Here is a 21011-nt window from a genome sequence, read left to right on the forward strand (position 1 = left end):
TTCATTGTACTTGGCAAAAGTGGCTTGGAGGATACAAGATCATCAATTCTGACTCATCGATCAACCGCGATCACGCGGCTCTCACTCAACCAACCTCAAACTCTCTTCCTCGTTCGGCCCCGCTATGACGGGCAAAAAACGCAAATCTGACGGCGCCATTACCTCAAAACGACCTGCCAAACAACCTCGCCGCACTCTAGACTCATATTTTTCCCCCCAAGTGCTCGCCCCTGCCAGTTCCGTCGACGATGACGACCGCAAGATGGTTTCGCTGAACTATGAGCAGACTGCCATCTTGAGACAGGTGGTAGACGACGGAGAGAATGTCTTTTTCACGGGAAGTGCGGGTACGTGCCACTGCCGGAATGTGTTGGTCCTGTTTGACAAGGGTATTCGTAGGGACGGGGAAATCACTCCTACTACGCGCCATTATCAAAGCCCTCAAGAACAAACATGGAAAGTCAGACGTGGTATCTGTGACCGCGAGCACAGGCATGGCTGCCTCGAATATTGGAGGTGTGCTATCTGTCTCGTTGCATCTTCTGAGCGCTGATGTTGTTCAGGAATGACCATTCATGCATGGGGAGCGGTGGCACCCACTCAAACAGAATTTGAATTCCAAGTCAGCTGCATACGCAAGTGCAGGCCTGCGCTGCAGAGATGGCAGAAGACCAAGGTACTCGTTATTGACGAAGGTGCGTGTGTGTTCGTTCATCGTTTGGAACGCAATGGATGACCCGCGGCAGTGTCTATGGTGGATGGCCCACTCTTTTCTCGTATTTGTCAACTTGCTCAGCATCTACGGAAGAACAATTCGCCTTTTGGGGGCATCCAACTGGTAGTAACCGGCGATTTCTTCCAGTTGCCACCAGTGGCAAAACAAGGCGAAGCGGTATTTGCATTTGAATCTGCGGAGTGGAAACGCTGCATACGGCATACGATATTACTGTCCGAAGTATTCAGGCAAAAAGACAACGGTATGTGGTGAACCGACGCGACTGCATTGGATTTATACTGCGGTCAGAATTTGCTGCTCTTCTCAACGAACTTCGTCTGGGAAATATCCCTCCCACCGCTGTTTCTGTATTTCAGTCTCTAGCACGTCCCCTTCCACCAGATCCGAGTGGTATTTTGCCCACTGAACTATTCCCCATGCGGTATGAGGTCGACAAATCCAACTCGACACGCCTCGCGAAGCTTACAACGCCTGCCCAAACATTCACATCGCGCGACAGCGGCAAGGCTCAACCGGACAAACGCGTCAAGCTACTGGAAACGATGTCGGCACTTCGAGAACTGACGCTCAAAGTCGGTGCCCAAGTCATGCTGATCAAGAATCTAGACGAGCGCTTGGTAAATGGGTCAGTGGGGAAAGTCCTTGGGTTCTATCGCATTGCCGACGTGAGAGGAGGCCCGGGCAATGGTGCTGGTGCAAAGAACGGCACAGCGCCAGTTCGAAATGTTGTTATGGTGGATGGGCGACCAGCGCCCAAGTTGGAGAAACCACCGCTCTCAAGTAGCAATAAGGTCAATGTCTCTTCGGAGGTCAAGCAAGAAGCCAAACCCAAATCCACCAACGACACCAAACCCAAAACAAACACGGTTTCGAAAGATCAGCTGCTGTATCCCTTAGTCGAATTTCCAGCGCTCGATGGCTCAGAAACGGAGGTCGTTTTGTTGGTCCGAGACGAATTCCGTATCGAAGACTCGCAAGGCGAGGTGCTAGCAAAGCGAATGCAGATTCCGTTGATTCTCGCATGGGCTATTTCGATCCACAAAAGCCAGGGGCAAACTATTCATCGAGTCAAGATTGACCTGGGTAAAGTTTTCGAGAAGGGTGCGTTTTTCTTCCCTCTTCTTTCCTATCATGCTCAATGCGGTTGATGGTTTAGGCCAATCTTATGTTGCGCTGTCTCGAGCTGCTTCGATGACTGGGCTTCAAGTCCTGAACTTTAACGCTCACAAGGTAATAACTCAATTCGCCGTTGCAGCCCGGGCTCACATCGCGATAGGTTCAAGCACACCCTAAGGTGGTTGAATGGAGCAAGACATTGCAAACCTATCAACCGTCATGAGGCCTCAACACAACCTAATCATTGCTCCATTTCACAGATCTTAATTGCTCCATTCCCTAAATCTATTTGGCATCTCTTTAGCATCTTTCAGTAGTCAATTGGCATAGGTCAGGCTCATAAGGAGTCGTTTATTGGAGGAGGGAGGGTTAGAATACAGATACAACACGACGAAATAAACAAATCAAACATCCTAGTTGTCCCCATGACATTATGTCAATCTTTAGCCTCTAAAAATGCGTCCAATTCAGCATCCAAATCTTCTCTGGTGACTGTTGGCCGCTCGTTCCGACTGTGACGCTCCCTTTCGCTACCACGGCCATTCCGACGAGTTCCATCTCGCCTAGAGCTACCTCCATTGCGACTGCGAGTACCATTCCTGCGCGAATCGGAGCGTTGTGCGTCCACTTCTTGTCGGAGTCGACCCGAATCATCATCACCGGTTCTGTGGCCTCTATCCTCCAGAGCATCAGCATACATCGTCCCTCTCACTCTACGAGGCAGAGGTGCGGTAAGGCGTGATTCGAGCGAATTCGGTTGGAGGCGAAGGACCGAAGTGCGCTGAAGTAAGGTTCGGCCGTCTGATGCGATAAAATCCGACCGCATTTTTGACACTGGCTCTTGTTCCGGCTCTGGCTCTGGCTCTGGCTCGTCGTCCGCACGAATAAACTCATCAAGTTCGGCGTCTAGAGCGGCTCGTACTTGCTCGCGATCAATCTCGACACTGCTACCACGTCTTCTCCGCTTGGAGGCGGGGTATTCCAAGTTGGTTGGGTCCTGATTAGACTCCTTCCCAGCTCCCCAACCATGTTTCTTGTAGAATTGACTCTGTTGCCGTGCGCCACGCTTCTTGACATCTTCGGGGAGGGCCCAGCGCATGCGTATCACACCCTTCAGTCCTTCTCCCTTGCCGAGACTACGATTTATGCGGTCCTCGGGTGGCCAGATAGCGACAGGAATGGGTTTAGCAGTGACGAACCCATCCGTATCGGGTTCCTCCGTAATGTGCTTTTGCAGAAGTCGGTAAGCAGCCCGAGCAGCGGCTTTCGAGTCGAATACGAAAACGCAATGCTCGTCGTCAACCTGAGTGCATTCAGTGGCCATATTTCCTGGAAGTGGGATACGTACCCATTCCAAGCCTAATGGATGAGAGTCAAAGTGTGTCGCATAGGCGAACAAACCAGCCGTCGGGAGGCTGGCAATGGGCGAGCCACCAAGGAGCAGCGCGTTCCCGCGAGATGTTGTGTCTAATGGAGGTTAACTGATACTCCACCTCAGCAAAAAATAACCGTAATATGCACCTTCTTCCATGTCGACCTCGTCGTCCATAGCAGAATCCTCTTCGTGTTTGCGCTTACCATTGATAGAATTATTAGGGCCCCTCGACGCAGACCTTCGGCGACGAGCGCACCTTGCTGCCCGCCCTCGCAACGCTTTCAGAGAGAAGGTAGACTTTGGTCTGGCCAATCCGTTTCGCCAGCGAGGCCTGTTCTTCAGCGGTAGGAAGTTGCTCCTCATATGCGGTGTCATTGTCGTACGACAGCGCTGCTGGATATAGGTCGTCGGGGGAGGTGTCCATTGCAAGAGAATATAATGAGGGCAGAGAAGAAAGAGAGGTATTGTCCGTGACAGCTGTGACACCCTTTCGAAATGAGCGGCGATGAAGGTGCTGTTGTGAACAAGAACAAGATACATCGGAAGGACAAGCGTTGGTTACAGCCTGCTGTTTCTGGTGCGAATAGCTGACTTTGCATACAGCCTGGGACACGGATGATATTGACCAGTGTGTTTTGCTCTAAAAATGTTTGTCTTGTCAACTAAAACCGACTGGCAGTGTACGCCCGAAGATGCTCGCCTTCGTACAGAGCCTGACGTATCTTAGTGGAAAATCGACGCATTTGCGCGCGAAGATTATATTGCAGCAAAACCTTTCTCCGAAGAGTCCTCGTTTGCGACTCTGTTCCCAAAATACCGTGAAAAATATCTTCGCGAGGTTTGGAGTGCTGTAACCCAGGCACTGGACGCTCATGTGAGTTTTCTCTCCACTCTCAAATACCAGATTTGACGTAAATTCAGCATCTCGCATGCACTCTCGATTTGGTCAGCGGTTCTATGTCTGTACGAACGACACGAAAAACATTCGATCCCTACATCATATTGAAAGGGCGGGATTTACTCAAATTACTTGCTCGAGGCGTCCCTGTTACTCAAGCGGTCAGAATTCTGGAGGATTCTGTTGCCTGCGACATCATTAAAATTGGCAGCCTTGTGCGGAATAAAGAGCGATTTGTGAAGCGAAGACAGCGTATAATTGGGCCAGATGGGAGTACTTTGAAGGTACGAGCATGAAACTTTGCGCGTTCGGAGGTGCTCATGGGTTGCAGGCCATTGAACTGTTGACCCAATGCTATGTCCTCGTCCAAGGCAACACAGTCAGTGCCATGGGTCCGTATAAGTCGCTCAAAGAGGTGCGAAGGATCGTTTTGGATTGCATGAAGAACATTCATCCAATATACCGGATAAAAGTGTGACGTCTTTGCTTCACTATCTAATTGCTCATTTCAAACCAGGAACTTATGATAAAACGGGAGCTTGCGAAGGACCCCAAACTTGCAAACGAGTCCTGGGATCGTTTCTTACCTAAGTTCCGCAAGCGGCATCTCAAAACCTCAGAAAAGACAGCGAAGAAGAACGAGGCATTGGAGGCCAAAAAAGAGGCGCGTGCGGCTGCAGGTTTACCGGAGGCGGGACCTTCCAAGCCAGCCAAGAAGGTATACACACCGTTCCCGCCTGCACAGCTCCCTCGAAAGGTACCTATACGTCTCTCTTCCGATCGAAACCGTCTCAATATTTCGTCCAGATCGACTTGCAACTCGAATCAGGAGAGTATTTCCTCAAATCGCACGAGAAAGAAGCAAAGGAGATCGAACGTCGCAAACAAAAGGTCAGGCACCTGTCTTTCATGCCATTCATTGACTCAATATCATAGCAAACGGAAACAACTGCCAAGAGGCGAGCCGAACGAGCAGAAGCATTTGTGGCGCCTGTAGAGGAGGCGGCGCCAACAGTAGAGGAAAAGCGACATCGAAAACGGAAAGCAGAGACAACTGAAGCAGCAGTGGAATTGGAAGAGGGTGTCGAGCGGATCAAGAAGAAGAAAAAGAAAAAGGCTGTCGAGGACAACGACTACTAGTTGGTAGTAGGCGAATTTCGGCGGAGTTACGTAATCGCTGATATGAATTTTCCAAGATCAGCGCCATGGGCGGAACTATTTCTGTCCGTCAATGCATGTCGCGCCCACAAGAAACCTCTCTTGGCTACCATGTCCACTCCTCCTACAATCCTCTTCAATGCCTCGCCATTACCCTCTCCACGCTTTTCGACATTTGACACCCAGCTCGACAATGATTTCAGGCCTTCACATTCTATTGAGGGTATTTACGACCCATACTCCCCTCGCGAACCTCTAATTCCCAACCGAATATCTCGCACACATATTCCACAACAGCTATCCCTCACCGGGTCGAGATACCATGACTTCGACCCATACCCCACACAGAAGCAGGAACATCTTACGCCGAGTACGAGTTCAGAAACAGACTTTCTGAAAACCCCTTCTTCCGCACTCTTTCCCATGGGCCATCCTAAGCCGCCTAGAAGACATCCTTTTGCAACTGGGTTTGAAGCGCCTGAATGGTGGTCCATTTTGATTCACATTGCTCTGTGTGCACTGGCGTATCCAGTTCTCTACGCATTCGTCGTCATTGCTACCAATCGACCCATTTTCTGGAGTCGTCTTCTTGTTGGTGCTGGTTGTGGGGCGGTTGGTGTGTCCCTAGGTTGGAGCTTGACGCGTCTGGGGCAACGATTCCTTGAAGCGGCTAGTGCGTTGATCATCGCTGATGTTTCCTTGTACTAAAGCCCAACATTGCAGCATGGGCAACACTGATAAACCAATCTCGTGCCTCTCAAGACCCTGGAATCAGCTTGCGAAGCTTCGCCAAAAGCGCAGAATCTTCAACAAGTATCATGTCTGGCGTCCGACTACTTTTTGGCCGTTGCTACAAAAGGCAGAAGTCAGATCAGCAAAGCGCCAGATCGCAGAATGAGTGGGTCTCCTATTGAAACACCACTGACCCTGAAACCTACCCAGTTCTCGCTCGTGGTCGGCATATGTGGTTGTGTTTCTTGTGATTCTTGCCATCGCATCATCGTTACCATTCATCCTTGGACGCGTCGTTGACATACAAGCATCAATCGAGGTATTTTCTCCGGAAATTTTGTGGGTCACTTGCGGAACGCCCTAACGCTTGGACAGCATCAGCACGTTAATTACTTCGAAGTTGCCATTGCGGCAGACTTGAGCGACGAAGATATTAGCCGGGCGGCTGCATTGAACACCAATGCATTCAATGTGACCTCGTGTTTGGAATTGAGGAACAACGCTAATCTCTTACAAGAACTACGCCCTTACTTGGACAATCGCCCCATTCTCGACCCACGGCACCCTCCCCTCCCCTGTCTCCTTCACATGGGAAAACGACACAGTCTACTTCTCCGAAACGATCCTTTCACAGGTTCTTCCTGGTGGGACGGGTTTCGGCACTTTTGATGCCAACACAACAGCCGCTTCAATTGATCTGACCAGCACCAACCAACCAGCGCCGCCAGCTGCCAACAGTATCAACCCCGGTTGGACATTGCGGTCCGTATATCTTAATTTGGTTTTCATCGGGCTGAACCAACCGATAGGTATCCTCGTTGGGGCTTGCGCATCCACTGCGTCAAATCTTCTGACCCCAACACGATGTAAGAGACTCATGCCAACAATTGAAGGGTTTTGACATCATATTTAGCGTTCCCAAGGCTGCCTCCGGTCTCTCCTATGTCTACACTCCTCGAGAAACTCTCCGGTCGCTATTTTCTTCGTTTGGAAAGGAGTTGCCCGCCAATTTAGAGACACCGCTCAACATCACGAAGTTAATGATGGGGAACGATACATTTCCTGCCTCACTCAAGGCTGAGGATATCGCACTCGGAGGTTCGCTCAAATGTTTTGTCGTGTTCAATGCTAAGAGTTAGCCGTTTTCTGGGATAATGGCGTCGCGCATAGCTTTAAGAGTACACCAATCTCCGAAGGTTTGTTTCGTCTTCATTCCACTCATTTCTGACGGGTAGTTAGGCGAAGATGGAGCTGGATTCGCCTCAATCGAAACCTTATTGGTCTGATTTGAAAGTCACCTTGAGTGAGGCTGATTGGTAAATCTAGGTTCGATTGAACACGACCTACGCTCCTCAAGGCACTTTCTTGACCCATAGCGAAGTAGCAGTCCCGGATGTGCATGGTATGATGCTAGAGACTGGCTTGACATATGCTAATTATTTTGTAGGAGCAAACACCTTCATTGGATATGACTCTGCCGTCTGTTTGGAGCTCTACGAGCCCTACGTGCTGGATACCTATAACAGCACGGCAGGCTTTCCTGCGTCTATGCGCATCGTAAACAAGGGCAACGCTGTCGTCGACGTAATTAACAGGGAGAAGAACACCCAACAACCTCTGAGGGACCCGACATTGAAGAGGGAGTTGCTTTCGTCGAATCTCCGCCCAGTGTATGAGGTCGCTCACGAAAACTCGGCAAATCAGATTCTCAAGGTAAGGGCGAAACATGTTTTCGTGCTCTTGACTAATGGTTTTAGGACAATGGTCGAGACGCCTACTATGTTTTATCGCCGACGCTGTTGTCGTTTACCGGTGGGGACGGCCCTCGCGGGTACTTGGAGCTATCAGCGCCGTTCTTCGCTCAGGCGCGGGCACTCGCCGACGCGTCCAACGTGCTCACCTACCTCGTTGGCTCTGGCCAAACCGTCGCACGGTGCTACCCTGACCGCATCACGACCACCGTGAGAATCGCCACCCGGGACGCTGTTGTTGTGTTGGCCACCGTGTTGGTGTTGGGGCTGCTGGCTGGGCTGTTCGTTCCGCGTCTGCCATTCGCGATCCCCCGTCGCGGATTCGGGCTTTATTCGTGGCTCGCGGGCTTCTACAGCAACGAGTTGGTGCTGGGCCGCACTGAAGCACGTCCATCGGAGGGTATTCCGAAGCATTTGGAGTTGGAAGAGATCAAGCGGCATATGGGTGATTTGAAGTTCCGATATGTTGTCTAGACGGAGTTCTTCATCGGACTAGTACTTAGCATGGACGTTTGGACACTGGCATTATCATTATTTGTGGATTTATTCTCGTAGACAGTCACGATGACAAGACAGTATTTATTGGTGAGACTATCACGGGATGTAAGACCGTCTTGCTTCTCGACCCTCTCCATTGCGCGATCACGTGCGAGACACGGCATCACGTGAAAATCAACAAGCTCTCCGACTCCCAAGAGGTGGATGGAAACATGATAATAAGCACCCGCATATGATAGAAGAGCATACGATACGCACTTGGAGCCCAAGCCGGGCGCCCACTTCGAAGAACTTGAAGTGGCACAACTGATCACAACATGACATCGTCTCCAATACGGCCGCTCCCCAACACCTCTATCCAGCCCAGGAGTAGTTGTCGATGGGTCAGATCATGGACACAGACTGAGATCGTTGGCTGCCGCTACTGTGCCCGTTATCGTTTTTTATGCCTCTTCATCTTCACTCGTTGGCCACGTCGTGGGAGGTTGTCAGAGGCCGCCGCTCAGCGCTGCTGCTTAGTGAGGTCACGTCCCAAAGCTATCTCGGAAGACGGCCAGAGGGAGCGATCCACTACGCGACAGGCTGCCGGTGCTCTCCCAGGTCAGTGGCCAACGAGTTGCAGCAGCGGTAAGCCTTCAATCGTGAGTCCGTCCAGTCATCACCGAGAATGGACGGGGCCACTCTCTCGCAAATGTCGCGTCGGATGGGGGGAAGAGGGAAGAAGCACAGAGCAGTGTAGCAGCGCCACCAAGCAACTTATAGGTGGTGTCTCAGATCTCGGAGTCAGAGGAGAGCGGATGTAATCGAGGGCCGCCAATTGTGAACAACTGTCGTCAACGTTGTCCTTGTCGTCGGAAGAGGCACTACACGTATGAAATCAGTAGGTAACGTGCGTCATTGGTTTGCGCGTAGACTTCAGCAAACGAACATCGAGAGCTAAACAGCCGCCTTTTCTCATTCTGTCGGCGCACAAAAATCACATTTCACTTTTGAACTACTTGTCAGGTATATGCAACAACCGCTGAACTTCAGAATGAAGTTGACCTACCGCCTCAACGCTGCTCAGCAGCGGACGTGACGACGGGTCTTTCTCGAATCGTAGTCGGACGTGCGAGGGATCAAAACCCTCTGACGCTGGCAGTCTTGCAAACGCGTTTATTGCGTGCATAATGTTTAAGAAGACCACGGTGGCGCTGATTCATCCATCAATTGGAGGCTGATTTTTGCAGAGAGCAGTCTTACCTAGATCCCGTGGTCGATACCCGTTCAACGGGACCGAAACGCGAGCAATGGCGTGTGAGGTCCGCTGGTTCATGGCCGGGGCCGGTGTAGTGGAAGGTGATACAACGCGATGCTCCGTTTTTAATGCTCTCCGCCAAGTTGGGTGAGAAAGGGTGCGAGTCCGGTTCAAATTGGGGATGTAGTCGCCGACCGTGGAGGTATATGCCACGATATAAAGCGTCCTCAAAGAACGCCAGTGCCGACGCGTGGAGAGTGAAGTGGATATACTGATCAAATCAGATCACGGCTACCGCAGAAAGAGGCAAAAAAACGCACTGCGACGTTGTCTAGTGGTTTATAGCTTATGTTATGCAACGCACCACCGCGAATGCAGTCCGCGAGCTCGATGACTGTCGTGTTTCGCGGGACTCCGCGGAGTGCAACCTTGCAAGAACGATTCTTGAGTGCTTCAGTCCTTGCTAGTGCAGCAGTGACACAGCGATCTCGAACGCGCGATACTTGCGCGCCCAGTTGGCGGAGGTCCTTGAAAGCCTGCGCAGCAATAAGCCAAAAGCGGAAGGGGAATAGAAAACTGTCCACCCAAGAGGCAACCCGAGCGCTCAGAAAACTAATGAACGCTTTGCTTGGATTACCTTTGACAAAGTTGAAGCGGTCGATAGCTCCGAAGGGCGTGAGCTGTTGGGCCAAAGCGTTTTCAGTCATATGAACATTGGCAAATGTAGCTCGAATAGTACGACTGGAGGTCGGATGAAACGGAGCCGGCTTTTGCCCCATTACAGGCGAGAATTCGAGACGCTGGCCGTACAAAAGGACGGGATGGTTGCTGACTTGCTCTAGTAGCTCAGAAGCAGCTGTCGAGTCGTAAAACGTTATACGAACGTTGCGGCTCGGTTGTAGGATGTCTTCGACGTTATATATTGGACCAGCGAGCACTACATCAAGAGTTTCTCCGATAAGAGCATGGGGGGGAACGTTCTGGATGCTGATTGTATGCTGGCCTTTCGCTAATTGTGAAATCGAGCGCTGCAGAGATGGTTTGTTTCGAAGACGCGTCAAGTTTTTCGTGATCATAGTTGAGAGCAGGTCGTGTCAGTTCACAGTCACACAACGGCTATTCTACGTACAAGAAAATTATCTAGTCTCAGCACGGGGGTAAGTAAAGTACAAGCATCGGCTATAAGCTATCCATTGTAGACCAAGGACAAAGTGGATCACTTAGTCTTCATCGTCCTCGTCATCCGAAGCGGCCTTCTTTGCCTTTTTCTTCGCCGGGGCCTTTGCCTTTGCTTTGGACGCAGGTTTCTAAACGACAGTGAGCAAAAGAGACCTCGAGACAGAATAAGGAAGCTATTACTTTGCGCTTTTTACCCGCGTCTTCATCATCATCTGCGTCCTCTGGTTCGTCATCGTCGTCGTCGTCGGCCTGTTGGGAGCATGTAAATATTTTTAAAAAAATTGGACCTATAGATGACCGCACCTTCTTCTTTGTCGCCCGTTTCTTGGGGGCGGCCTTCTTTGCCGGTGCTCTCTTCTTTTTGGGCTTTTCTTCTTCTGGCTCATCGTCAGAGCCACCTTCGACACCCTCCATTTCCTTCGAAAAATCTTCTCCCTCACTGTCGTCGTCCTTCTTCTTCTTCTTGGGTGCTGCACGTTTTTTAGGTGCGGCCTTTTTCGGCTTTGGCTCGTCCTCGTCGTCACTTGCAGCTTTCTGTTGAGCAATAAGAAATAAAAACTTGGTTAAGCAGCCCTCTATACCTTTTTGCGACTACTTTTCTTCTTCGCGGGAGCTGCATCATCACTCCCTTCGCCCTCTGAATCATCTCCACCTTTGCGAGCTGACTCAGGGATGTCTTCCTCTACCACAAACACGGTCAGGAATACTGTTCGCAGAATATCTTGGAAGAGAAACATACTGTTGACATGACCGTTCTCGTACGCGTCCCTCACGCGTTGCTGGTCCTCTTCATTCAGCTCCTCAAAGCCGTCGACGTCCTCGGCTTCGTCATGCTTGCTTTTCATGTTCTGGAGAACCTACAGAGCGTCATCTTATTTGCAGGACTGAGATAAGTACAAACAACATACTTTAGGTGTGACACAGCCCCAATGGCGCCACGAACTGGCAATAACAGTCGGTCATCAGGGATCCAAGCAAGCCGACACGCAAAGGTGGAACATACAAGCTCGTGTTACCACCCATGTCGACTAGGGTCCCAAAACGAAGCTCTCCCTTCTGAATTGCGGTCCCTGAAAGGCAGAAAAGAAGCTTCAGCGGCCAGGCAGGGGGGGGAGCAGTGATATCAACCTTTGCAAGGTTTTCCTCCTGCGTGACCAGTCAGTCTCTGGATATTGGGAGATATACATAAAGAAACCTTTGCATTTTGCACGACCCGACACCGCGTACTCGAGTCGATAGCCTGTCTTTTTTTCAGACATCGTGGTGGGTTGGTTGAATAAACGACGAAACTGTGACTGGTCACCGTAACGGCTTGACGGTGCCTGTGCCCAAACCTCCCACCACCACGCTTCTTGTTTTACCAAGACAACACCTTGAATGCGCGCCAATGGTTTGCTCTTCGTCATCAATGTGCTCGCCAACTTTCAAGTTACCGTTCTGGCGCTGTCTCTTGGAAAGCGGAATCAAGCAAACATGGACGCCGCTTGCCCAGAACTGACGAATCGTTGTGCACCCAAGACAAGCTTGTTGGTATGGCTCGAACAACTGCAGGCGTAAACAAGCCTGCCGCTCAAGATTCGGCACAACAAGCAACAGAGTTGTCAACAAGTCCAGTCCACCCAGTGCTTCAAGTTGCGTCATTGGCAATCAGGCAAATGCGACAGGGTGGATTTCCGGGAAATACACGAGTCCATAGCATTCATTAAAGTTCAGAAAACAGACCCTCTATTCTTTGGTCTGCTCCGAAATCGGGAATGTATTACTTTTGTGAGGCGCGTCTGATCGTGATATAAAAATTGAATAGACTGGAGCGAGCGCGTTGACGCGACCCGAGCGTGACCGCGTCTTTTCTTGTCGACCACGATGATGAAACGGCGGAAGCCCGGACCCACAAATGCTTCTTCCTCGGTGCAAACTTACTCCGTTAAGGATTTTCGTTGACCCCTGCCAAAAGGCTCCACTGCCATTATGTGACGAAATAACTACTTTTCTTCATGCCTCCGCGACGCCCTCCAGGATTGCTCGATATTGGGCCGTCTAACCATCAACGCTTCCAGAGCGAGGCACAGCAGCATGCAACAGGATCGGCTTCCCAAGATGGGCAACTGGCAGTTGTTGTCTCTGCTCCACTTCAATCGACAGACGACTTGCCGTTGCTCTCACCACCATACAAGGTCCGCGTGTTTCTGCGCATGCTAAGCCCTTGCTCATTGCCATAATCTGACAACTCAACACTCCTCAGAGCCACGCCAGCCGAACCAACTTGCTCTCTGGCCGCGACCGCACTCCGTCCCCGAGCCCTAGCTATAGAACGTCATACATGCCATCGCCGTCCGGCGACTCTACTGACGAGAAGGGCAAAGCCAAAGCTACTGTCCATTACCCAGATGACATAGCTGTTCCGCCCCAAATTCACGACCCTGAGGACCACCACTCTCTATTGTCTTCAGCTGCAGGGACTGATGATGAGGATGACGACGATTACAACTGGTCGGATGAGGAGGACCTGGTTGACGAGGAGGCCAAGTTCGAGAATAAGATTGGGACGAAGAAGAAGACAGGCTGGGGACCCAAACGGTGCGTGGGCTTGCCTTTTCATTGACTGTGTCGTAACGCGACTAGGATTATCACACTGTTATTCTCCTCCCTCCTCGGCTCGACATTCCTAGCCGGGGTCCTCGTCGCTCCCGCCCTCATACTGCATTTTTACTGGTATCGTCCACACAAAGATGCATTCCGCCACAAGGTCACCGTCAATGTCGAAGCGTGGCTGTTTTGGGCCGCCGCTAACCTCCTCATATCATGGTATCTGGCCTTCATCATCGACGTCGTCCCCACCTTCATTCGCTTCCTTATCTCGGTCTCATGGGGTCACGTCTCCGAAACAATCAAGTCGCGCATTGAGATGTACAACGCGGTCAAAAACACATTTAAGCCAGTATTCTACGCCGCCAGCTGCTGGGTTTCCTGGGTCATCATTTTTGACCACATCTTCCACATGGTTGGTGAGGGCAGCGCGAACCACCAGCGTTACACGTCCACTGTCCACCGGGTCATTGAATTCTTCTTCTTTCTGACCCTCGTACTCTGCGCTCAGAGGCTGCTTTCTCACCTTATCGCGTTCGCTTTCCACCGAACAGCGTTCAAAGACCGTATCGAAGCCGTTGCAGAAACCTTGGCGGTTGTCGAGAAACTGCGAGATTACCGCCCTAAATCGAAACGTTCTTCCGGGCTTCGGACTCCGCTTTTCGGTCTTGGAACACCGACGCTCGAGAAAGACCACTTCAGCTTTCTTTCAAGTAAACTCAAGTACCACAAGAAGCATCCAGAGCATCGGGACTGGCAAGGCGACGAAGGCAAACATCACGGTAAACATGCGGAGACTCCGGTCAGCGAGGACAGCCCGCACCAGTACCCGCCTTCTCGAGATCATCGTGACAGAGATGCAACGCTGGTTGGAACAGCGGCGAAAATGGTCAAAGACGCGGTGCTGCATGATGCCCGGAATATCAAGGGTGAAGATGCCGCTGGAAATCTTGAGTGGAATGTCAGTTCGTCCTCTGAAGCAAAGGTAAATTCTACGCATCCCGTGTCTTTTAACTCAACTCCTTCTATAGCGGCTTGCTCGTTCGATCTACATGCGTCTGAAATCCCCAACACGCCATTACCTCCTCCCAATCGACTTTCGTCCTCCGTTTGCGGACCAAGAGGCTGCAGATGCCGCTTTCCGTGTCTTTGATAAGGACAACAACGGCGACCTTTCGCGGGCGGAAATAAAAACGACTCTGGTTAAGGTGTACAAGGAGCGTCGCTTCCTTGCCCGCTCCATGCGGGACGTCAATGCCGCACTAAAAACTCTGGACTACATCCTCATCTTCTTCGCCCTCGGCGTCCAATTCTTCATCTCTCTCAGTGTGTTTGGGGTCAACATCACGAGCAGCTTGACCAGTGTTTATTCCCTCATCGTTGCCGCCAGTTTCATCTTCAAGTCTGCTGCGAGCAGCGCATTTGACTCCATTATGTTTCTTTTTGTGACACACCCGTTTGACACTGGTGACCGGTGTTTTATCGACGATGAGGTTATGGTCGTAAAAAAGATGGAGCTCTTTGCGGCATGTCTATCCTTCTTGTGAGAGCACTCGCTAACATTCAGATCTAGACGACATTTACTCGTTGGGACGGGACTGAGTCCTATTATTTCAACAGTCAACTATGCAACAAATTCATGTTTGTCGTCATTTACTATCTCTCTGCTCAAATTAACCGGGAATGCGTAGAATCAACGTCCGAAGAAGCGGAGTAAGGGTTTACACCCAATACTTTCCACCAAATACTGACGTTTGTACCTTAGAAAATGTACGAAAACCTAACAATGCAGGTCGCATGGCGAACCCCACTAGAAAAATTAGACGCACTAGAAGCTGCCATCAACAAATGGCTGTCGACAGAGGAGAACCGGTGGTTTGTGCCGAGCACGGGAATCACTTTCCAACGGATCGAGTTTCAGCGATATTTAGAGTTTACCATGGCCATCGGGCATAATGGGTCAGTTGGCAATCTACTTTTGCGCCATATAATCTAACCCGCGTTTTACTTAGAACCTGGCAAGATTGGAGTTTGGTGAGTTGTAATCAATTCACGTGCGACAACTCCCAAATAATCTTTTCTGTAGCGAAGTGCCCGCAAAACTGCATTCCACGCTGCCGTCCAGTACTATTGCCGCGAACTAGGAATTGAATGCTACAACTCCCCACAACCTATCATCTGGACGGACGCGACTGCTGGCCTCCCACCATACAACAGTCCCAATCCTAGCGGGGTTGACCTTTCTCCAGAAGGGGGCTCGAACGACGACCGCGTGATTGCGCCGATCCGCCGGACGATGGCGACTTCATTGGGCTTCACGCCGCATGCAGAATCGACCCTGTTGCGGGCCCGTACTCATGGGCGGAAGGCTGCGATGCGGGCAGCGGGCGGGGGCGACATGTAGAATCTAGATGGATGAATAGAGAGAATAGAGACAACTGGCTTGCGCCAGCTAAATGTATATAGATTAACTCGTGAGGCTATTCCCTTATTTTTCGAGACTGCAAACTGATAGCCTTGCAAGCAGATGTAGGAAGAGCAAGATCTCTAGTCCTCGACAAGTTTTCTGTAAATGCTTATTGCCAAACAGTCAATGCATATCGTTTATACTATAGGTGCCTCTCTCTTGCTGAAATTCTTAGCATCAAGCGTTCTTGGTGGTCAAAAGTTCCGATGACGTCATGCTCACAAACTACACCACCTTCCGCAAGAGGACATCTACTCCAAGGTCTCCAGCTGCAAGTCTCCATCGCTTAGCGCCCGCTACGTAGCCCCTGACGAATCATGACGTGCGCCCTTCAGAGGCGTATTTAACGGCGCTTCTGGCGCGCCACCTCCCACAGAAAACCCACACACAAACACAAATCATCCCTCACGAACATAACCCTCACGAAATAATGCCTCTTTTTGGATCCACCACGACCCGCACCACCTCAGTCCCCACGCGCAGACGGGGCCTGTTCCAGCGTACCAAGCCTAGTCGTACCACCCGCATCAGTGAGTGTTGTCTGGTTCCTCAAGCGTTGATTGACCACCTATTGCAGAGAATGCGATTGACCCCACGGTGACCACGACTACCCACACCACTCGCGTCCCCTTCATGACCAGAGTCAAGCGGACGCTCGGTATCAGAAGCAAGCCAAAGCGCCGCGGCACTTTTTCACGCTTCCAGCCTCGCACTCGTCGCACCCGCCAAACTACCTTGATCTAATATGTAGTATTGCCGTCTCGCGCACTGCGCCCGGACATCCACTCTTTATACTGTACTTACTATTATACCTGGATGGCGGGAAAGAAAGCTAATAATCGGACGATGTATTTTGTATCAACAATTCTTATTTGCCCACTATTTTGGGTAGATATGTCTCCTCCTATACAGCCCCCCTCGCCTCCTTGATCTCGTTCAACTTAGCCTCCCTTGCTGCTTCATGAATCCTTTGACCTTCCATTAGCTGCTCCGCATGCGTCTTCTTCTTCTCCAACTCCGCATGTAGCTTCACGTCTTGTTGTTGTTTGAGCTATGACCAGGTAAATTGGCTTGATTCATCCCGAGCGGTAAGACAACCAACCTTCACATCTCGCTCCGACGTCTCCAGTTCGTTGACCGCGCGATTATGTTCGTGTGTCGCTTTATTTAGGGCATCCGCCGCGCTGGCTTCGTTACGACCGAGTTTCTCGTTTTGTTTCTCAGCCTTGTTAAATGCCTGGTCGTTGGGATCAGCTAACAGCGGGGAGGCACGAGCAACTGGATCGACCTTCTCCGCTTTGGATGCGGTCTTCTCCGCGTGTGAAACGTCGTGGAGGATGTGCTTCACCTGTTTCGCCTCGTCTTTGGACTCTTTTCGAAGGCTCTTCTCGAGATGTTTGAGCTCGGCCTCGGAACTAGGGATGGTTGGGTTCGACATGTTGAAAGATGCGGTTTCTGGTTGGTGGTAGCCTTGCGCTGTCCTATTTATGTCAGTCAAGCGGCGCATTGATGTCATAGCGGAGCGATTTGAGCCCCTCGACCTCGACATTGAGAATGGATCGAAAAGATACAATACCTAGAATGACCGAAGGAATGACGCCAGCAATAAGACAGGAGACGAGCAGTGCTTGAGACACGAGGCTTGAAGCTTTGGCTGGAGGTTTGACGGAAAAATAATTACATTGTTACTAGTCTATCCCTTGAAGTTACAGAACGAGTGGATGGTGGTCTGGAGGAAGTTATGCAGAGGAATCTTCGGAAAGTCGCGAGTCAGGCGTTGCGGAGCCAGATGCTTTAGGAATGAGACCAGCTTCTTCACGGAGTTCACGAATCTTGGTGTTGCGATCTTCCTGTTTACGGTTGAGCACACTGATTCTAGTCGAAGAGGGAATGAAAGGCGTACGTTATTGGCCAACTGTGCTTTCAGCGCCTCTGCCACACGTGCCTTCTTATTCTCGAGATCCAGAGAGATTCGTTTGTCTTCCTCGCGCTTGAGCTATACAGTTGGTTGGGCAAAGTTAATGAAAGCCGCGACAAGATACCTCAGCATCTCGTTCGGCGTGGCGCAGCTGCGATGACGCTTCTTCGTGTTTGAGAGTAGCTGTGTTGAGAGCTTTGAGCGACGCGGTCTCGATTTTTGCAGCCTTCTCGATAGTCTCTTCCGCCTTGTTGGATGCCTGCGAGAAGCTTCAGAGCTGGCGAGACCGCGATTCCGACCTGCTGAACCTTCTGAACTTTGGACTTGAGTTTTTCGATCGCTATGACTGCTTTCATCGCCTCCTTGAGGTCTGCACTCTCGCGCTTGGCTTCCTTGTTGAACTGCTTCTCGAGCTTTTTGATGGCAGCAGGCGAGTTGGGGGTGCTAGTCGGCATCGTCGTCGCGAAGAAGGATGAAGTGCTGTGACCGGAATGTGACGGGATTATCTAATCAATCCTTCGCGCTTTTGCCTTGCTCAGGCTTACCATGCTCAGCAATGTCGATGCGACTCTGACCTATGCTGCTGCGTAGCATCTACTTGGATCCAAACCATGGTTCCAGAATATTTAGAGCTTGGTCTCCAATGGCAGATAGAGGTGAAACATGTTCGTGTGCTCAATGCTGAAGTCTACGCGCAAACCAATGGCGCAACTTGGTTACTTACTGATTTCATGCAGGTAGAACTCTGGGTGCCTCTTACGACGACAAGGACAACGTCGACGACAGTTGTTCACAATTGGCGGCTCTCGATTACATCCGCTCTTCTCTGACTCCGAGATCTGAGACCCCACCTATAAGTTGCTTGGTGGCGCTGCTACACTGCTCTGTGCTTCTTCCCTCTTCCCTCCATCCGACGCGATATTTGCGAGAGAGAGTGGCACCGTCCATTCTCGGTGATGACTGGACGGACTCACGATTGAAGGCTTACCGCTGCTGCAACTCGTTGGCCACTGACCTGGGAGAGCACCGGCAGCCTGTCGCGTAGTGGATCGCTCCCTCTGGCCGTCTTCCGAGATGGCTTTGGGACGTGACCTCACTAAGCAACAGCGCTGAGCGGCAGCCTCTGACAACCTCCCACGACGTGGCCAACGAGTGAAGATGAAGAGGCATAAAAAACGATAACGGGCACAGTAGCGGCAGCCAACGATCTCGGTCTGTGTCCATGATCTGATCCATCGACAACTACTCCTGGGCTGGATAGAGGTGTTGGGGAGCGGCCGTGCTGGAGACGAGGTCATGCTGGCTGGTGATGTACCAGCCCCAGCGTGGGCACCAAGCCCAAGTTTCAAGTGCGTATACCATGCCATTTCTATACGGGACGCTAACTACCAGCATGATGCTTCGAATTTCTTCGACCTCGTCTCGGGATACTCGGGGGGCTGGGAAGTTGTTGATGTCCACGTGATGTCAGGCCTTGCACGTGATCGCGAAGAGGTGACATAGTTTATGGAGCTTATGCCATATAAAGTTATGCACGCTCGAACGGTTGACACATACACATACAAATTATTCAACATTGCCTTCTTTACCACCTAACGGTCCCATGATGAGTAGGAAGTCGGAGATGCAACGCGTCGGCCACCCTCTGCCAAATCGGGTTACCAGCCCAAGCTTGACTCCACATTTGGGCAACGGATGAAGACAGTAGCCAGCGCTGAACCTCTATTCAGCGAAGCAGAGAGTATAAAAGTGTACCTCATCCAAAGACGGAAATGGTTGCGGCAGATGTACATAGTAGTATGATAGTACTAGTAGTAGGAGAAGACCAATGCGACGACGCCCCCAGAAGTGTAGTAACACTGTAGTTGTAAGGAGAGGTCATTGGGATACATAGTCACGATGTCCCCGCAGAAGGCAGGGATGTTCGCATAGCGCCAGATGCCTAGCGGTCAATGCTTGCCCAAACAGGTGTTGTATCGGCGAAAACGGGGGTAGAAGGACAAATAAACCCATTCGGCGCATCCAGAGTACAAATTCCAGGTATGTTGGAGAGCATCCAATTGTTGACAACCCTTACAACGAAGCAGGTAACCACGACAGCAACGATTTGGACAGCGAACATCGTTCTTGCCAGTGGGGATTTTCATGCATTGACCGAGTTTGACTAGGTCACGGTTTGAGGTCATTTGAGAACGACACTGCTTGCTGGGTCCCTGCTGAAGAAATTGATTCGAAGATTATGCGGACCACTGGTCTTTCGGGCATGATATAAACTCTTCCACGGCAGTTTAACAAGTTGATGGGTCTTGGCTTGAAGGAAAGAGAGCCGGGGGGGGCTAGATAACAACGCCGAGCAGAGCCGCCCAAACGGGAAGACCTCCACGGCCAATAAAGATCCATAGAACTGCAGCCCCGTTGATAACAGTAAACCACCACCGGGGATGGATAGACTTGCATCAGCGTTGAGTGAATATCGCGTTCTGCCTTGAGGAATGTTCCGAGAATATCGCGACCGTACCAAACTACAGAGTTCAACGATTGTACCAAGCGGAGCAGAAGCACATACGACAAGTGTGTGTAAACAAGGCGCCGAAGAATGCGAATGCCACGAAGGACCCAACGCACATAGAGTTCGTCAGGCATACCGGCGAATATCCCGCATAAGCGGTGGAGTTGAAGACACCGTCGACAATCATAGCGCTGACATAGTATGGCGCACCAGTGTTGTCAAAGACAGCGGTAAATACGCTAGGAAGAATGTGTTGGTATCTGGGGCCGATCAGTCTCGCCAACCAGCCAAAAATGTCGAGCTAACAGTAGATCGCGGGAGGGATCAGCCAAAACCAGACGAAGAAGGCAGCGATGACATTCATAGAAAACCACCACTGAGCATAGTTAGAAAGACGGACCACGATGGAAATGGATGAACTTGCGGGAGTAGTTAGAGGACTGCCGATCATATTGACCATTGCCCAATCAAACGTGACAATGCCCATTCTAAGCCGGAAAAGCCGAACATGGCATTGGCGGCCACACTCTGAAACGAGCCAACAACACCATGTAAACATGAAAAGACCAGTAAAAAGGCAGTCCGGAATCCAGTATCCCCCGAAACTAATTATCAAGTGAATCATACGAAAAGGCATGCTGTGACTATTTGGACTAACCTTATGCAAAACAATCGCTTGCGCCTCAAGTATCCTCCGTCGTGTTGGCCATTCGTAGAATGGAGAGTTTTGAACCAGGTCGAGTTGACCAATGCATTAGGACCATGAAGATGGCTATACAACATATTGACGCAAGAATCTGGCCAACGAATTTTTTTTTTTAGTTCCAAGTATCAACAGGATTTGGTGGGCC

The 21011-nt window shown here is 50.8% G+C and overlaps 10 protein-coding genes across 10 annotated transcripts; 5 read left to right on the forward strand and 5 right to left on the reverse strand.

Annotated features, from left to right (window-relative positions):
• Positions 1-94: 94 nt before the first annotated feature.
• MIND_00691700 (ATP-dependent DNA helicase PIF1) lies at positions 95-2075 on the forward strand (the record flags this gene model as incomplete). Its single annotated transcript, XM_037363625.1, has 8 exons — positions 95-347; positions 400-516; positions 564-695; positions 747-977; positions 1025-1126; positions 1826-1837; positions 1893-1966; positions 2013-2075. Exons 1-8 carry the CDS (start codon positions 125-127, stop codon positions 2073-2075), a joined length of 954 nt encoding a protein of 317 aa, XP_037219269.1. The 5' UTR covers positions 95-124.
• A 213-nt stretch (positions 2076-2288) lies between these two features.
• On the reverse strand, positions 2289-3651 carry MIND_00691800 (uncharacterized protein; the record flags this gene model as incomplete). Its single annotated transcript, XM_037363626.1, has 4 exons — positions 2289-3155; positions 3201-3319; positions 3374-3425; positions 3484-3651. 4 exons carry the CDS (start codon positions 3649-3651, stop codon positions 2289-2291), a joined length of 1206 nt encoding a protein of 401 aa, XP_037219270.1.
• A 191-nt stretch (positions 3652-3842) lies between these two features.
• MIND_00691900 (90S preribosome/SSU processome component KRR1) lies at positions 3843-5265 on the forward strand (the record flags this gene model as incomplete). Its single annotated transcript, XM_037363627.1, has 7 exons — positions 3843-3875; positions 3955-4101; positions 4149-4409; positions 4457-4597; positions 4643-4882; positions 4933-5016; positions 5062-5265. The coding sequence occupies 7 exons, from the start codon at positions 3843-3845 to the stop codon at positions 5263-5265; spliced, it is 1110 nt and encodes a 369-aa protein (XP_037219271.1).
• A 129-nt stretch (positions 5266-5394) lies between these two features.
• MIND_00692000 (uncharacterized protein) lies at positions 5395-8240 on the forward strand (the record flags this gene model as incomplete). Its single annotated transcript, XM_037363628.1, has 12 exons — positions 5395-5956; positions 6007-6181; positions 6226-6334; positions 6391-6486; positions 6533-6777; positions 6825-6881; positions 6929-7113; positions 7155-7211; positions 7255-7295; positions 7342-7417; positions 7463-7728; positions 7773-8240. The coding sequence occupies 12 exons, from the start codon at positions 5395-5397 to the stop codon at positions 8238-8240; spliced, it is 2337 nt and encodes a 778-aa protein (XP_037219272.1).
• A 1018-nt stretch (positions 8241-9258) lies between these two features.
• Positions 9259-10586, reverse strand: MIND_00692100 (RRM domain-containing protein; the record flags this gene model as incomplete). Its single annotated transcript, XM_037363629.1, has 4 exons — positions 10086-10586; positions 9822-10037; positions 9507-9772; positions 9259-9457 (listed from the first exon to the last, which is right to left on the reverse strand). Exons 1-4 carry the CDS (start codon positions 10575-10577, stop codon positions 9259-9261), a joined length of 1173 nt encoding a protein of 390 aa, XP_037219273.1. The 5' UTR covers positions 10578-10586.
• A 135-nt stretch (positions 10587-10721) lies between these two features.
• MIND_00692200 (Zf-PARP-domain-containing protein) lies at positions 10722-11957 on the reverse strand (the record flags this gene model as incomplete). Its single annotated transcript, XM_037363630.1, has 9 exons — positions 11876-11957; positions 11809-11826; positions 11684-11750; positions 11589-11622; positions 11420-11537; positions 11262-11362; positions 10984-11214; positions 10861-10929; positions 10722-10808 (listed from the first exon to the last, which is right to left on the reverse strand). Exons 1-9 carry the CDS (start codon positions 11937-11939, stop codon positions 10722-10724), a joined length of 789 nt encoding a protein of 262 aa, XP_037219274.1. The 5' UTR covers positions 11940-11957.
• Positions 11958-12674: 717 nt separating this feature from the next.
• MIND_00692300 (EF-hand domain-containing protein) lies at positions 12675-15670 on the forward strand (the record flags this gene model as incomplete). The annotated part of the gene is made up of 9 exons (XM_037363631.1): positions 12675-12854; positions 12923-13257; positions 13303-14251; positions 14298-14809; positions 14840-14914; positions 14958-14979; positions 15032-15225; positions 15279-15300; positions 15353-15670. 9 exons carry the CDS (start codon positions 12675-12677, stop codon positions 15668-15670), a joined length of 2607 nt encoding a protein of 868 aa, XP_037219275.1.
• Positions 15671-16121: 451 nt separating this feature from the next.
• Positions 16122-16477, forward strand: MIND_00692400 (uncharacterized protein; the record flags this gene model as incomplete). Its single annotated transcript, XM_037363632.1, has 2 exons — positions 16122-16263; positions 16311-16477. The coding sequence occupies exons 1-2, from the start codon at positions 16164-16166 to the stop codon at positions 16475-16477; spliced, it is 267 nt and encodes an 88-aa protein (XP_037219276.1). The 5' UTR covers positions 16122-16163.
• A 160-nt stretch (positions 16478-16637) lies between these two features.
• MIND_00692500 (uncharacterized protein) lies at positions 16638-17171 on the reverse strand (the record flags this gene model as incomplete). The annotated part of the gene is made up of 2 exons (XM_037363633.1): positions 16638-16784; positions 16836-17171. The coding sequence occupies 2 exons, from the start codon at positions 17169-17171 to the stop codon at positions 16638-16640; spliced, it is 483 nt and encodes a 160-aa protein (XP_037219277.1).
• Positions 17172-19833: 2662 nt separating this feature from the next.
• Positions 19834-20294, reverse strand: MIND_00692600 (uncharacterized protein; the record flags this gene model as incomplete). The annotated part of the gene is made up of 2 exons (XM_037363634.1): positions 19834-20173; positions 20218-20294. The coding sequence occupies 2 exons, from the start codon at positions 20292-20294 to the stop codon at positions 19834-19836; spliced, it is 417 nt and encodes a 138-aa protein (XP_037219278.1).
• Positions 20295-21011: the final 717 nt, after the last annotated feature.

The sequence above is a fragment of the Mycena indigotica genome (assembly GCF_014461135.1).
Source record: "Mycena indigotica strain 171206Taipei chromosome Unknown Mind.scaff0006, whole genome shotgun sequence".
Lineage (NCBI taxonomy): Eukaryota > Fungi > Basidiomycota > Agaricomycetes > Agaricales > Mycenaceae > Mycena > Mycena indigotica.